The sequence below is a fragment of the Phallusia mammillata genome, chromosome 5 (genome assembly GCF_965637545.1).
Source record: "Phallusia mammillata chromosome 5, kaPhaMamm4.hap1.1, whole genome shotgun sequence".
NCBI lineage: Eukaryota > Metazoa > Chordata > Ascidiacea > Phlebobranchia > Ascidiidae > Phallusia > Phallusia mammillata.
The window spans coordinates 5,322,633-5,339,563 of record NC_137256.1 but is presented as its reverse complement, the minus strand read 5'-3'; the positions used below and the strand labels follow the sequence as shown (position 1 = coordinate 5,339,563).

At 37.8% G+C, this 16,931-nt stretch overlaps 2 protein-coding genes across 2 annotated transcripts in view; both read right to left on the bottom strand.

Moving 5' to 3' along the window:
• LOC145229131 (uncharacterized) overlaps nt 1-6,720 on the bottom strand; it is a 33,593-nt gene extending 26,873 nt beyond the window's left edge. Inside the window, exons 1-15 of the mRNA XM_080094412.1 lie at nt 6,445-6,720; nt 6,195-6,371; nt 5,677-5,864; nt 5,166-5,325; nt 4,622-4,844; nt 4,260-4,409; nt 4,077-4,190; nt 3,692-3,845; nt 3,069-3,204; nt 2,491-2,739; nt 1,834-1,928; nt 1,313-1,487; nt 766-946; nt 300-412; nt 124-228 (exon numbers count right to left, since the gene is read on the bottom strand). Of these exons, the coding sequence (XP_079950538.1) occupies nt 124-228; nt 300-412; nt 766-946; nt 1,313-1,487; nt 1,834-1,928; nt 2,491-2,739; nt 3,069-3,204; nt 3,692-3,845; nt 4,077-4,190; nt 4,260-4,409; nt 4,622-4,844; nt 5,166-5,325; nt 5,677-5,864; nt 6,195-6,371; nt 6,445-6,712 (2,488 nt within the window). The 5' untranslated portion in view covers nt 6,713-6,720. The remainder of the gene's footprint in view (nt 1-123; nt 229-299; nt 413-765; nt 947-1,312; nt 1,488-1,833; nt 1,929-2,490; nt 2,740-3,068; nt 3,205-3,691; nt 3,846-4,076; nt 4,191-4,259; nt 4,410-4,621; nt 4,845-5,165; nt 5,326-5,676; nt 5,865-6,194; nt 6,372-6,444) is intronic.
• Nucleotides 6,721-6,772: 52 nt separating this feature from the next.
• LOC145228164 (uncharacterized) lies at nt 6,773-16,039 on the bottom strand. The gene is made up of 24 exons (XM_080093166.1): nt 15,982-16,039; nt 15,816-15,848; nt 15,621-15,653; nt 15,515-15,547; nt 14,501-14,536; nt 14,316-14,342; nt 14,035-14,151; nt 13,661-13,783; nt 13,301-13,423; nt 12,768-13,022; nt 12,144-12,389; nt 11,803-12,006; nt 11,417-11,528; nt 11,254-11,358; nt 10,628-10,841; nt 10,346-10,516; nt 9,519-9,717; nt 9,121-9,387; nt 8,524-8,751; nt 8,332-8,451; nt 7,680-7,888; nt 7,464-7,545; nt 6,999-7,163; nt 6,773-6,933 (listed from the first exon to the last, which is right to left on the bottom strand). Exons 1-24 carry the CDS (start codon nt 16,037-16,039, stop codon nt 6,773-6,775), a joined length of 3,321 nt encoding a protein of 1,106 aa, XP_079949292.1.
• Between the last annotated feature and the right edge of the window lie 892 nt (nt 16,040-16,931).

Here is a 16,931-nt window from a genome sequence, read left to right as displayed (position 1 = left end):
CAATAGACCACTTTTACTCGTGTCGGCAACGATACACAGAAAACTGACTGCTTGACTTACTTGAAGTCAACACTACGTAATTTCAAAAATACTTAGATTTGTAAGCAGATGCTACACACTTACCTTCTACTTCGTACTCCGTTGCATTCTCGACCGAGGTGTATTCGAATGTTGCCATATCATCTCCGACTGAGACGGTCAGGCCTGGAGCAGGGGGAACTCCAGAAACTTTGTAAAAAAGGTAAATGGTAAAGGACACGTTACAACGGGGATGTTACTTGGGGCACAGAAGCACTTACCCGCAGTTGCAGCGCCAAAGTTGGTCGTATTTGCTGGTGTAAAGTCTTCGCCCATGGCTGTCGAGTTTGTTGTATCCGAAGTGGCCTCACCATTCATTATCACACTTCCGTTTCTAAATATTTAAAAACTGTTAAAATGCTTATCAATATGTCTGCAATAGCGTATTTTTAAGATTTTGCAGTTGTGATTAAAACATCGCATTTTTTTTGCTTGCAATCAAGATATTCCCTTTCTTTTGATCCCCGGATCAGTAACAATCCTTCAGGTTGTTGGATACAAATTTAAATATTTAAATTACAAACATAGCTGCGTATTCGAGACTACTATTTTAAGAAACCTAGTCTATGTCTCATTTCAAAGATATAAACGAATATTAAATTTATGTAAGGTTACAGTACTTAACACATCTTACAGTAATACAAAACTGTACTTTATGTAACACGATAAGCTTGAGATTTGACCGACCTGAAACTTGTGACTGTAAACGAGGTGTAGGTAAGATTCAAGCTTGCTGCGTTAAGTTCATCCAAAAAGGCACGTGCAAATAAATCGATTAGAGTCACAGAAGCGCTACTTGTTAAATCGTTAAGATCTGCACTGAAAACTCGACCAATCAGAGGGACACTGTACGGGATCACGATACTCCCTGTAATGATAAAACTGCTATAACGGCAGTAGAAACACAAACAATACAATACACCTAGGTTTGCAGGCAGTAATTCGGTTTTACAATATAAGCTGACAACGTTGTGTGGTTGGTCAGACTGTTTTTTGTTAAATTATATTGCATTTTGACTATGACTAAATAATGTTTACAAACCAGATGCATGTCAGTATATTTCTATTAATAAAACGAAGTTTGAAGATTTGCATATATTTTCCCAAAACGAACATGAATACATTAGACGACAAGAACTTGGCTTAAATCTTGTCGAACCAGGACTAACTACACGAAATCTGCAGTTTAAAACAGTGTCAGTCTCGTACTTCGATATGGCAGTATAACGCTTACGTGTCGACGTCGCTGTAGAAGGCGAGAAACTGGCCCCAGTAATGATTGTAGTGGAACTCTTCTGTGTGAGAACCACAGCAGACACTGAGTAGTTGGTGTTAGGGTTAAGACCACAAATTTCTACTAGAGGCGTTGACGAGTTTGCCAGTGTCTCCATGCCAGCTTCCGCTCGTGCCTAAACATTTAATAATTCACACTTGGTTCAATATGTAGTACAGTCCACTCTCCATCCCTGTCTTACTGTACTGACAATATCAGAATTAATTTTTAAACCGTTTTTTTGTTATCACAAATTTTGGTGGAAAAAATTACACCCAAGTTGCTTTAACAAGTTCCTTTATGACGATACATTTCTATTTCATAATTTTGACCTTTATTTTACCCAGTTGAGACCCTGGACTTGCACTGCACGCTGAGTAATATACACTAATTATTTGCAAAATACACTATAGTCGTGTGCAGAAGCATTATCAGTATGAATAAAAGTTAGTTAACATTTGGTACCAGAAACAAAATCGTACCTGATAATTACCGAAGCCAAAGGTCGGATCGACAAAGACAGTAATGCAAGTTGTTGTTGTAGAAACAATAACAGGGGCCAACAGGAGAGGAATTTCTGTAAGAACCAGTAAATACGGTTTTACAACAAGCAAAAAATTCAAGAAAAAAGACGGATATACCTGACAATTTGAAATTACTTGTGCAACCAAAAACGAAAATATTTTAACATATTACATTTTGTGCAGCAAAACAAACCTTAGGGTGAACAATCTAAGCTGCAGTGGAATTTAAAGACACGATGGGAATGTTTTTAGGTTGTTCTGACCTAACTCGAGTTAAAACGTTTTCATAATTAAAAAAAGCCCACATGCAAATTAAACAAATGCAAACGTCGGTGAAAAAATGCAATTGGCAGAAAAGCTCCGTAAGGTTAATACAAATTAAACGTTTTCTGACCTTGCCTTACTTTTTAATTTTGCGTTTTTCATGCTTTAACCCCAACCAATGTTCCTTAAGTAGTTTTAAATTAGTCCGCAATAATTTTGTGACATTTTTTTCACTAACAATAGCAAACAACTCTCAAACGCAATTATTCACTTTTCTTCTTGTTAACATAGGCAATTAGCCTTCAACTATAAAGTACATATTAAACAAAATTTACTTTACTCTTTTCTCACCCAAACATAGACTGGAATTTTCATCATAAAAACCCGCGCTGCACATGCACGAAAAGCTGCCCGTGTTGTCGATACAGTCTGCGTTAGGCTGGCATGGTACAGGGGTAGTGTCGCATTCATTGATGTTCTCACACACTGTCCCATCACCCATGAATCCAACATTACAGGTGCAATTAAAACCACCCATTGTGTTGTCGCACGTAGATCTTTCGGCAGAACAATTGTTCAAAGAATCACTTGCACACTCGTCTGCACATAAAAATGTTTTTGCTGTCATTAAAAATGCCTTTGGAAGCACTTGCAAGTGTACACGTATTTATAAAAATCTCCAGTTATAGGAACAAAATTTACCTGGTAAACTGTGAAATAACGGCTTGTTTTCACAAACTATTGTTGTAATTGCTTAAAAAGTGTTGGAAAAAGCACTTATTTTACATTTTTGACTTAACGCAAGTCCTACATTTGAAAAGGCTTGGCGCAATTTCTCGAAGTAAATAAACATGGCTGTTTAGCATAGATTTGACAGAGAATGAAAGCATATCTGTTTTCGCGATACTTTGCTAACTATTACTACCTACCAATGTCAACACAATTTCCCCCTATCAACATGTATCCTGACGAACAAGTGCAGTTAAATCCTCCCAAGCTGTTTTCACATTCAGAGTTCGAGGGGCATGCGGTACCATCCGTACATTCGTTGATGTCCATGCAAGTCTACAAGGAAGAAAAATACAGGAATTAAAACGAAACACAAAACAGTTTAAAATCATAACCTACTAGTTCAAAGATCGGCCAAGTGAATTACAAATGCATATTTCAGTAGTGGTATTATTCCAATACGACATGATTGGAAATAAACACTGTCTGTGTTTAGCCTAATCAAATGTAATACTACAAAAACACAGCCAACACGTGCAAAAATATTTGCTTTCTAAATACTAGTAGGTCGACACAAACCTCTTTCATAAACAAAAAAGTTGGGACGATAAGTCATCATAATGTTAGTGTAATAAATAACTAATGTAACAAATATAAGCATGTTCAAAAGGTTGCCGACCCCTGTTCTAGCGTGACTTTTGATAAAGAACATACGTTGACATCACAATAAACCATTGGGGACCAGTTGAACAAAAAACTAATATTAAAAAGAAATGAAATCGACCCAGGACAAGTGGAAATCGGTTCCAATAATTTCACTTACCATTCCATCGCCAGAATATCCAGCAAGACAAATGCATTGAAACGAGCCTAAGTTGTCCATACACATTGAGTTGTCAGCTGGACATACGTCTGCTGTAGAATTTGCACACTCATTGATGTTGTTGCAGGTTTCGCCCACCAGCTCGTATCCCTCCCTGGAAGAGTTACGTGGTTATCAACAGTGGTTAGAAAAATTTACAATAAAGACATTATTTAACAAAGTTGCCGTTCAACCGGTATGGTGCTAGACAAAATACTCGTTCTTTTTTAATTACTTGTAATTCAGCTGACGTTTCGGCCTTCAGAACAATGAGGCTTCTTCAAACCAATGAAGTAAAATTCGTACGAGCACACAGGCGATACAACAAACTCGTCCTTTTACTGACCTGCAGTTGCACATAAATGATCCGTCGTTGTTAAGGCACACTTGTGAGTCGTTGTTACAGGTTGTAGCAGTAATACACTCATCCACGTCAACGCAAGTGAAAACGTCACCACCCCTGCGTTAAAAGAATCGGTTGATCACAATTCTCCACTAAGGGCGTTATTGTAAAATGTCCAATCTTTACCTTTGGTATCCAGGATTACAGTCGCACTGAAATGATCCCTGGAGGTTTAAACATTCTGATGCCCTTACTGAACAGTTGTTGGCTGATGTACATTCGTCAACGTCCATGCACAGACTGCCGTTCTTTAAGTACCCAGCATTGCATTCGCAGCTAAAAGCAGAATAAGTTGTGTTTATGGTTTGACACTTAAATACTGAACAAAGGTTAAGAAAATAACTGATTGTAATTCAACGGCTGATTGCCAACATGCAAACATGCCTAACCTGCTTTTCTGAGACAAACTAAGGCGTAACAACAAAGCTTGCTTTTATCCTGACCAACTCACAGTAGCAAAAAGTGGTTTCAACGGTAAATTCAGTTACCTGAAGTTTCCAACTGTGTTTACACACTCTGAATTCAATACGGAGGCACAAGGCATACTTCCATCATTACATTCATCAACATCATCGCATCGTGTGTTGTTTGTAGTATTTACGCTGAATCCGGCGTTGCACGAGCAGTTGAAATTTTCGAAAATCGGTTGGCAATTTTGTTCACACGGATTTGATTCACATAAGTCTACCGTGGAGCAGTTCCGTCCGTCACCTAAGACACAAAAGTTAACCCTGAGGCAACAGCAAAGCTTATGTTTTGTCATTGCAATGCCAATACAGTCATACGCGTTTAGGTATAATTTCTTTTCTTTCAAGTTACTTTATCTTTTTACAATAGTTGTCACTTTTAAAGTTTAAAAACAGGCATTTATGCGAATATCAATATTAACATTAAAAAAAAACTTTAGAAACAACAACGTGATGAAACTAGATAAATGCGTTCATCGTGAAATTTGTCCTTTGAGCCGCAGTTTTTCACACTTCAGCAGTTTTTCACACTTCGGAGGGGGTTTGAGTAGAAATGTATTTTTACCTATTGTTCCTTCTGGACAATCGCTACAGTTAAATCCAGTTCCCGGCGCGGCAACATCTGTGCAATTCACACCGGTGAAACATGCGGACATGACACACTCATTTCGATCCTCCGAACATCTTTCTCCGTCGTAAGCGTCGGTGCACAAACATCCAACAATCTGGTAATTATAGAGAGGTCAAAACAAGTGAAAAACAAAATTTGTCTTTCTTCTAACTTTAAAGGGGATTGCATCATATAGGTTACTGGACATTAATATTTACTGGAAACAAAATTAACAAGTGGCAAGTGGATAAAACTTGTTTGCTTGATATGTGCATGTGAGTGTTATGCTCAAAAGATAAGAAAGGCAACAGTGATTCACAGTTAAGTCCTGCTGTATCTATTATTAAAGAAGTTGCTTTGATAAACCAGTTTACGTTTTTACATAACAAATGCATTAGAATTTTTACCTATAGTATTTATACGGAACCAGGCTTAGGTAAAAAAAAAACAATATTTGTAGACTTACGATAAACTCGTTCGCTCCCGACAACGTTTCGTTAAACTGACAAGTTGCGTTGTTAAAGCAAGCGCACAGTTTTACAGGGATGGTCAAAGCCGCCACGCCACCTTGCGAGTCTGTAGCTTGGATAACTAATGACAAGTTGCCTGTGGTTATGTTGGGGTTCATCGGGGTCCAAGTTACAACACCGGTCACTAAAAACATATACATATATATAATATTGGTCACAATAGAACTACTGTAATGCTTATCAACGTCACTGCACTGATTGCTAGCAAATAAATCTGTTAGCTAAAGTCTTTCCTTAGTTTCTGCTACAATGCTTGAACTTAACTTTTAGGTATTTTCAAGCTTACAATGCATGTAAACCGTTCATCGCAAAAAGAACTGAGTTTAGATCATCCAAAAACATTTCCACTTGGGCCAAGTAGTTTTTATGCGTCATGTTTTAAACCCCCAAATACGGTCACACGGCCCAAATACCCAACATAAAAAAACAAGTATAAGTGTCGTTTTAAAGTTACTTGAGTCAACCACGATTCCAGGTATGCTGTTGTCGGAAACGATATCAAAGGTAAATGTGTCACCATCAACGTCAGTAGCCATCACAGTAAATGTTCCAGCTACGTTTAGTTCAACTTGGAAGAATCCGTCCACAAAATCACCATTGTCCACAATTGTAATATTTGGAGGATTGTTTTCTGTAAATTAAACGAAATTTTTAACAGTACAACAAGCATGCCTTGATATATTTTTTTAAATCACTGATTTTACCATTTGCTGTAGCTGCGGCCTGCGAACCGGTAGAAGCTGACAACGTGTTGGCGCCGATCTCTGTTCGATTCGTTGTAAGAACATCGTATAGACAAGTAGTCGATACTTGACCGTCGGATGTGCAGTTGGCGAGAGTCAGATTAAACAGTTCCGTTCCTCTTTGATCGGCAACAAGATCCTCGAGGAACGGCGGTTCGGTTGGATTGGTTGGATTGTGGAAAGCAAAATTATCATTGCCCATGTTGGTGTAATTAAAAATACTTTCCATCTCACTAATTTGCCCTAGCAAGCAAACCACATTAGTCTTACCCTAATTTTCGGCATTGATTTATTGCAATAACCTACAGCTTTGACCGAATGGGAATAAAAGACGCTCGGAAAGGGTTCCATTTAAAATGTCCACATTCGCAATTGGCTGGAGGTCAGTAAAGTTCAGCATAGTGCCGTTGCGGAATTCGAAGTCGTCCTCCTTGTCTCCATTCCAATTGCCTTCGAGACACATTGTCGTTAATTTTACGTTCAAAATCTCTTCACACGTTATTCAGAAGCTTTACCCATCAGGCCTCGCATGTTTCCTCTCAAACTGTCCGAGCCAGTAAATGAGAGCGACAGAATTCCAGTTGTGACCGTTATTTCCATTGTTGAGCCGCCTGGGAACTTTGCAGTGTGTGTTCCTTCGTCATTCACTGAGAGAGCTACACCTCCAAAAAGTTCTTCCACTACAAACAAACCGAAAATCCATTGACTATACAAGTGCAACTTTTTAGTGTTACATGTTCACAGTGCCTTTTTGTGAGTTAAATGAATTATATCTATTGTATTTGGAACTAAAGATTTTTAAAAATGTTTAAACGAAATATTACTGTGTAAAAACGTTGACCCATAAACAAACGCAACGCAAACATTTACGCGTTTTTGCAGAAATCTATCAAATGTGGCTGCTCAAGAAAAGGGCAATTCAAAACTCTGTTTTCGTCCATAGTGACACACAAGTAAACAAAGCATATAACTACGCTTACTTGTGGTAAGACCAGTAACGACTGCTCCATCAACTTTCACAATGATTTGTGTATCGTTGGTAGGGTCGGCTTCAAATTGAATCTGTGGGACATAAAACATGTTTCAAATGATAGGCAAAAAGACATAAACTTGGCATTAGCGACTTTAACTGTTAACTGTATGTTATAACAATATCTAACAGTCCAACTACTTCACAAACTTAGTCTTAAACTTACCCTTGAGGAGTTGTTGGCAATGTCTTGGGCTGCAAAGGCGCTAAACGCGGTTGCATCAATCGGCGATCCGTCACTGTTCACCGCTTGTTGTGTTCGGGCTTGCAGGACGAACAAATCCGGCGAGTAAACAAGCATGTATTCGCCACGTCCGTTGAAAGTGTACTGAGCTCCATCAATCGTTGTGATGTGAGGATCGCCGAACGTAAAACCTGCAATGCGGGATGTTTCAAGCAGTGTTTTATCCTAACTAGAGTGTCACAATAGAGGTACTAACATAAAAACTATCATCAGACAAGTTTGCTACATTAAAACTTAGTTTTTAACCCTCAAACTTAACTGATCTAAAGCGACAGTGATTTTTACGCCACCTAGCGGAAATTGCCAAAGTTTTAGATATTACGTTTGTATAGTTCTACCAGATGCTATGGCACCAGGTGGTGCCATTTTTATGTGGTGCTGCATAGGCACATTGTTTACCACTTCATTCGATATAGGAACAATTGTGATTTTTCAATTACAAACGTTTGTTGATTTAATTTTAAAATGCTTTAAATAAAGTTTTCTATAATTTTAAAGATAAATCAACGCACTGGAGATCACTCCAAGTAACTTACAAAATAAGATGCCAATTAAGTTAATAAATAAAACTCACTTGGGAAAACTGGAACGTAATTGTTACAACTTGCAGGTGGACGTCTTCTATTGTACATGTCACAGAAACCAGCAGCACCGCTCTCCAAGCAACACTGGCGACGCGGTATAAGATCACCCTCTGAAAAGACAAGATAAAGTAAAATTAACGGCATTTCACATCAAAAAAATCATCAGGTAAATGAATACTTACCAAGCGACATTCGCAGTTGCTCGTCGAAAACGGTTTGGTTTCTTCGATGGACAAAACCATCGCTGTCCAAGATGGGGATTTGGAATCGTTCCGCTCGACTACTCAGTGGACCACTGTCCAACCAACCATCGAAGATGATCCAGAAAAAGAAGAATCTCCGCAATCCCCGCCGATAGCAGCAGCGTGGACCCGTTCCACGGAAAGGTTGGTAGCATTGGTTGAAAAGGCCTAAAAAAGTGTCAGTTAAGCAACATGAAGTGCATTGTGTAATTAGGTGTCGGCTTTTGGTGCAGTTCATATTAATGCACATTGTGTATGAATGTTAGGAGGTAGAAAATCGCCGCCTATTTAAAACATTGTATTGTCCATCAAGTCGATATGTCTACAACATAATGTTATGTTAATCAAGTTTAGCCGAAATAAATTAATGGTCTCATTTTCACACAAAAATATTTTACGATGTAATTAGGAAATTTTTTTTAAAAGTTTATGCAACTCAAACGTTTTAATTTTACACCAAAATTAGTAATTATGAGCTCAGTTACAATTTATATTCTAACTTTGATTCACAACAACTTAATACAAAACGTAACTTACTGTCCATTTCCCATTCCGCTGTGTCCGTCGTTGTGAAACCAAAACCTGGCAAGAAGTTGTTTATTACATGGAAGATGTAATCCACCGAAACAATAAAACGAGGGTCAATGATTGCCTGAAGCTCGAAGCAGGGACAAGGCATCGACGAAGGCACGTAAGTTGTAGATACGTCTTTCACGTACCAACTCACACAGCCGCAACGGGACTCCTGAAGAGGAGTTTTGACTGGGGTCAAATGGTAAAAGTATTGACCAGGTTGTCTTCCATCTGCAATTAAAAACAGTTTAGTTTCTAAATTTCAGTGGGCAATAGTATAATAAGGTGACTGTTGCATATCAACTGACATACCCCACTATGCCAATATACTTTACGTTAATATATGTTTATTCCGTAATTACCAAGTCTCTGCACTCTTTGGTCTGGTCTGTACATTCCCTGCGTCTCTGTAAATCGCAATTCCCTTCCGTTGGTATATCCGATCAGTGCATTGTCGATAAAACGTAACCCGGTTTGCCACAACATGGCTTCCTCTTTATACAAGTAGATGGCGTAAGTGTCGCATCCGTCACTTGCAAGAACAGCTTGGAATGTGCTGGGCTGTTAAAAAAGACGAAGAAAACAATGTTTGAAACATAACAAAAACTTACAGGTTGATGATAATCTAGATTCTAGAACTTATATAATGCTTATTGCTAAAAAAGCAAGAATGGCTAATGACAAAAGTGCCAAAAGATGCCAAATACAGGAGAAAACCAGCGGCGAAAAACCAACATGCGGCCTTTGAAGTATCTAAATGTTTAAGGGCCTAAACTAGGAGATATGGTGCATTACGACTATCATTTCTAGTTTCTAGTTTAAACCTTTCTGTTAATTTGACTACATGACTAAGTAAGCAAATAACGGATAGTCAAATTTGTATATTAAACAACACACCTCTAAAAGAGAAAACAATTCTTATACGTTTAACGAATGCAGACTAAATATAAAGACATTCATTCGTTTTTTATTATTCTAGCTTGACGATTGAAACACATTTATTGTTACCACATAAAACCGATCATATGGCGACCAGGAATTAGATTAGAGGTTAAAAGAGGTACGAATAGTAGAGGTAGCACTGCATAAGCCAAAAAAATATTTCTAATGTAGCCTCTGCGAGAGACGGTAATTGGTGAGGAAACATTTATAAACAAAATGATTTTTCATTCCCTGATCAAGTACTTACAAAGTTTCTGTGGTTTCTCTCAGGAAACATCACCACTTCGCTCCAAGTCGCCTTGTACACAAACACTGGATTGAAATTCGTAAGGTCAAATCGTTCCGAGATCCGCGTCCCAACTTCTTGCATAACAGCTGTTCCCGCAGCGTCAAGCGAAGATGCAATAGTGTCGTACACCTTAAATAAAAGTGTCTCGATGAAAATGGCATTCCAAACTCGTCTGTACTTTTTTCAGGTGGTTTATTAAAAATAATACCGTATTAATAATTAAAAAACGCATTCACTTACTTGATAGTATACGCGACCGTCGTTGTTGGTGCTAGGTTGAAAATCGTCCCAGAACGGTGCAAGAATGGCCAAGGTTTGATCCGCAAAACCATTTGCGTATGGTCGGTATAAACTGCCGACGTAGTAAAACGCGGGACCCATATTTATAAAGCCGTTAGAGGTGACTCGGAACTGGTTGAAATTTTCTTGGCCGAATGGGATGCTATACTCCGTCCTAGAAAGTATAGTTTGCAGTGGTTTATTTGTTTTGTAAACAAATCAATGTTTATATTCGTGTTGTGCGTTGGTGGTCAATTTCCAATGCACTTTTCTGCTAACAAAACTTTCGTATCCGAGGAAAAATTCGTACCGAGAAACAAATTAAAACCCATTCTGCAAGTGACCGTTTAACTTTTTATCGTAAAGAACTCCACGTTTTTACCTACAATACGCACTGTTATAACTTTTTTTTACCACTTTTGCTTTTACTTGCTTCTTGGTTTTAACATTTATTCATTTGATAATGACAAGTTGCCGTCAAAACGCTATGTGCACAAATATACGGTTTATTTCTGGTTAAGACTGTTAAAACCGTGAATTGTGTACCTAAACAATGGAAAAACAACAAAAAAACAACAACTACTTACTGGTAGGTAGAAGACGCCACATCGTCTCCCACTCGCAACAATGTATCACCTGCTGTATCACCGAACGGCAGCAGAACCACCTCGAAACATGTAAAACCATCACCTCTGAAAGTACAATTATGTAAGTTATAGGTAAATCGCACTAGACAACCGCTTTTGTTACCTGAATCCTGTGTTGCAAGTACAAGTAAAGGAACTTCGTGTATTTATGCATGTTGCGTTGTTAGCGCAAGGCATAGTAAGACATTCATCGACATCCACAGCACAAGTGTTACCTGTTGGAAAACACCCAACAATAAAGTCTCAAATAGTTTATAACTGAGCTAATAACAAATAAGCGATTTTAAATTTTTTATGAATAAACATTCGTCTAAAGGCAAGAAAATTACTAAGGCCAACTGATAATTTAAAATATTTTAGGCGAAAGTAATTAAATCGGCCTGGGTTTCCTGATATGGGCAACATAAATTACTTAAAGTGCAACAAATTGGTTTTGAGTAACATCGCCAATAAATAAGTGACAAAGCACCAGTACTTTATAGCCCATACCGGTGTAGCCTGGTGGACAAGTACATGCAAAACTGGAATTAGTCGCTGAACACTGTCCGCCATTCTGACAAGGATTGGGATCACATGGTTGGAAAACATCACAGGTTCTGCCGAAGAAGAACTCGTTGCATTCGCAAGTAAAGGTCAACACTCCAGTCGTACATTGGCCATTGGGACAAGGGTCGGACTGGCATTGGTCGATCACTAAAAGTAAAAGTCAAGTCATGTAAAACAAATTAAAACTTAACAAACGGAACAAAGCTGACCAAGTACCATGAAAATACTTCTGTTTAAGTGCTTTTTTAACCAATTCAGGGTAGTTTGAAAAAACCTTCACGAACCTTCGCATACGCCTTGGACGTTTTCATATCCAGCAAAACAGACGCACTCGGCTGTACCATCGTTCTGGTTTACACAGGTGGAGACCGTCTCGTCGCAAATACCAGGTCTCTCTTGGCAGGGCTGACCCGCTGTGCAAATGTCAGGATTGCTAGTTTCCATAAAGTTGTTAAGGCACACACACGCCTGTAGCTGGTCCAGACCGAGCACGCAATGGCCCTGCGTGCACTGACGAGTGCACAGTGAAACTGTAACGAGAATACCATATAAAACACAATGGAAAAATTGTAGGCATACGCTTAACTTCATGATCACACGAAGTCAGGGGGCATCACTAGTCTGTTCGGTATCTGTTCAACTGGGTACTATTTTCAACTTACAAAATAATTCAACTGCAGGATTTGGTAAAAAATCAAACTGTTTACATTACCAAACATTTAAACTGCAGAATTGGGTAAAATTTAAACTGGAGACATTACCAAGCAGAATAGGCATTCACTAATCAAGCATTTAAATCAAGAACCTGGTCACAAGGTATTGACGCATATTAAATTGCTCTTCAGTACCAGTACTAAACCCTCAAACATGTTCAACTTGATTCATATTCGATATATAACATCATGTACCTGTTGTGACTTGTATAATTGTGGAGGACCTGCACGCGTCAATGCTCGTCACTGTCACTTCGTAAGATTCGCTTGCCGCTAGTTGAGAGAAAACATATCGGAAGACACTTTGAGGACCCATTCTTGATAGCGACATGCCGCCTCCCGACACATTAAACATTAGAGGGACGGATTCGCCGTTGAGAGGAGTATATTCTACTGACACTTCGATTACGGATCGCCCAGACAGAGCGCTGGCTGTGAGATTATTGCAAACTGAAAAAGAAGGGTCATTCGTCGTATATATTTCAGAAATCGCAAGTATCGTGTCAATTGTTTAAACAAAAATCCTACCAACATAGCTCAATGACAACCCAAGCTTCAAAATGACATGTAGTACAAGTTGATCGACAGTTACGAATTACAAAGTGATAATATTCATATTATAGTCATGACATAGTTCTGTTTACGGCTGCCGACAACGTAGCCCCTATAATTGAACTTAACGGCCGTTATAAATGTTTCCATTTAATCCAAAAAAATGTGTAGTATACCTTGACAAACAGTTCCATCTCCTACAGATCTGTCAGGACAGGTGCAAACAAACGAACCATCGGTATCTGTGCACATTGCTGTGGCCGCACAGTTGTTTTCTCCCGTTTCACACTCGTTAACGTCTGTTTAATCAATTTGGTGAGGTTACCTTATATCGTACAATGTTGCCTAGATTGTGGTACGCATTTACCACCAGCTTAGCATTTTATCGTTTCAAGTGTTTGGTAAAACATTCACTGAAATATTTAGTAGGTAAACAACATAGAAGTTTTAAGGCAAAAATATTAGGTAAACAGCTGTTTATAAACACATTTAAATACAGTTTCAACTGATTTATAACCCAATACTCGTATATTTACTTTGACATGTTGTGCCGCTGCCCATGTATCCACTCATACATTCGCAGTCAAATGAACCATTGAGATTTTGACATAGTGCATTCATATCACAGTTATTTTCTCCGGTTGCACATTCATTGATATCTGTGCACAAAACATATTAATCAGAACAAAAAACGGGATTTGCAATGTATAACTGGCATATAGTACAGTATAAAAAAAACATCACATGTGATGTGTGAAGTAAGAAAAAAAAATCGAAAAATTATTTGAAAAATCGGTGTAATTTATCTTTTTGATAATAAAATCTTTGCTTTCAAAACCCTGTACTATCAGTGCATGTGCGACCAAAGTTTCTTGTCAAAAGCAAAAGAACACAGCAGTGAAGGTCTAACCTGCACAACTAAGCCCGTCTCCCGCAAACCCAGGGTTACAACTGCACACCGCAGACCCCGAAGCAGACGAACAGTTTGCCCATGGATGACAGGTTGTGCTCAAACACGGATCGGGTCCTAAAAACAAGGTAGTTTTTTACACAAGATCGTAAAATCTGGTTAGAAACCAACAGTGGTTGTGTATAAAGACAACAGTGAAAACCTACAACGTTGTACGGCCTGTGATGGGGTTTGGGAGATTTAATAGTTTTTAGCACAATAAACACAAAATTACAACAAACCTGATGTGGTAGAGACGGCAGTTGTTCCTGTTCAAACAATAATTTTATTAAAACTTTCATATTTAGGCACCTAACAAGTGCAGTTAACCACAGTAGAGAATATCTTTATTCCTTTATCAATGCAATATTTGCAATTAGTTACAATAAAGTGCAATTAAGTTACAATACTTGAAATAGCAACAGACCTGTTGTAGGGGCTGCAGTTGAAGCATCTGTTGCGCCTATTTGAAAAAACAACAGATTTTTTAATGGCAATAAAATAAAATAAAATGGCAATGGGTTTGATAGTGATAAATAGTTTAGAGCAGTGGTTCCCAACCGGGGAGGAATTTTATGAGTTCAGGGGAGGAATTTCATAAAACTGCAAAAAAAATTACATTGAAAACGTTACAGAATATTTTTGTATACACATTATTATGTATTATTATAATTTGGACCCGGTTCACATTTGGTAAAGGATTCTGAATGGACATCCCTAATTAAAGGTCTATTTCAAAATGCTTTAATTTTTAATGTTATATTTGTTTTTCTTCTTATGGGGAGGAATGAATAGTTCGAAAATGGGCGAAGGGAGGAACGTAACAAAAAAGGTTGGGAACCACTGGTTTAGATTATACATTTCAAATACTGTTAAAAGTGTTTCACACTCAGTCAAGTTTTACGCAACCTTATTGGGGAGATGGGTCTAATGCAGTGCTCTTCAACCTATTTAGTGGCACGGAACCCTGAAGGTGTTTTGTCAAACTTTGCGGAACCCACATACAATAATTTTAACCAATGTAATAGGCTACACCAAAGAAAAAACATGCATTTTTACTTAACACACCCCAAGCACAAAATAAAAGTTGACTTCAATCAGAGCCACTATATTCAATATAGTGGCTCTGCTTCAATTAAACGATTCACTGAAACGCATTGCTATGTTACTTGTAACCGTCGTTTCAACATTTATCTCGCAATTTTGCCAGAGTGTATTAAGGCTGTGTTTATTACGAGTGCAACCAAGGTTAATTACTAGATTGTACGGGCGAGCATTGCTGTTCGCAACAATGATATTGTTATGATTCATATTTGTACAACAAACCGCTGCGAACCCCTGAGCAACCCTTAAAGATCACGGAACCCCTGTAAGGTTAGTACGGAACCCTTGGGTTCTGCTCAACCCCGGTTGAAGAGCCCTGTATGATTAAACAACAAACCTGTTGTGGGGGCTTCGGTGGAAGCAGTTGTGTCTGTTGAATTCAAACAATATTTTGTAAAACAATAAACTTACAACACACAAAGAAAACAACAACTACCACTAACCAACTGTTGGTGCTGCGGTTGAAGCCGTTGTATCTGTTAAACACAAGCAATGTTGCACAAATAAAACAAACTCACGAAAACAAAACATACAGAACAACGGCAAACCAGCTGTTTGCGCAGCAGTTGTGAAAAATAAAAAAAATGTTGTACAATAACAACAACAAAACTTAAAAAATAAATAAAACAAAAACAAACCAGTTACTGGCGGTGCTGTTGAAGCCGTTGCATCTGTTAAATACAAAACAATGTTGCATAATGAAAACAAACTCACAAAAACAAAAATCCAGCTGTTGGCGTAAATGTTGTAAAAAAAATCTACAATAGCAACAAAACTATGAGAAAATATAAAACAAAAACAAACCAGTTACTGGCGGTGCAGTTGAAGCCGTTGCATCTGTTAAACACAAGCAATGTTGCATAATGAAAACAAACTCACGAAAACAAAAAAATACAGAACAACGGCGAACCAGCTGTTGGCGCAGCAGTAGTGAAAAAAGTGGTACAATAAAAACAACAAAACTAAAAAAAGTATAAAACAAAAACAAACCAGTTACTGGCGGTGCAGTTGAAACCGTTGTATCTGTTAAAAATAAAGAATGTTGCATAATGAAACAAAAAACTCACGAAAACAAAAAACACAGAACAACGACAAACCAGTTGTTGGTGCAGCGGTTGTGAAAAAAAAAATGTTAAAACCAAATTATAAAAAAATGCAAACATTAACACATGGCAAAAAAGATACAAGTAACAGGTCAAAATGTTACACAATAACAGGTCACATACAATACATATACAGGTCATTTCACACGTGTTACTAACTACTTGTTTATTTGTACATTATTAAGGTGTTTGTCATGCACATTTTATTTTAACACATAACAAAATACCTGCTGTAGTTCCATTATAATTTTATTAGGATCAACAATAACAACTTTTCCTATTAGAAAAACTACTTACCAATAGTTGGTCCTGCTGTTACATTCGGTGCAGCAGTTGGCGCATCAGTCATTGTAACTATACCGCAAAAAAACGAGTTAGTTAAAAAACTTTGTTCCTAACTAAATATTGAACTGTAAACATTATAATCAATTTAAAACAAAGCAAAACAGTTTTTGTAGAGTTTTGTTTTATAAAATAAAACAACAACAAACCTGTTGCAGTTTCAACGGTTGTGACTGTTTCTATTAAAACAAAACACTTCGAATTACCCATAATCAGTTAACGCAAGCAATAGAGCTACAAAACAATATGGACGTAGCAAACAAACAAAAAATCGTGACACGATGTTTACTAAATTATCCTAACTATAAA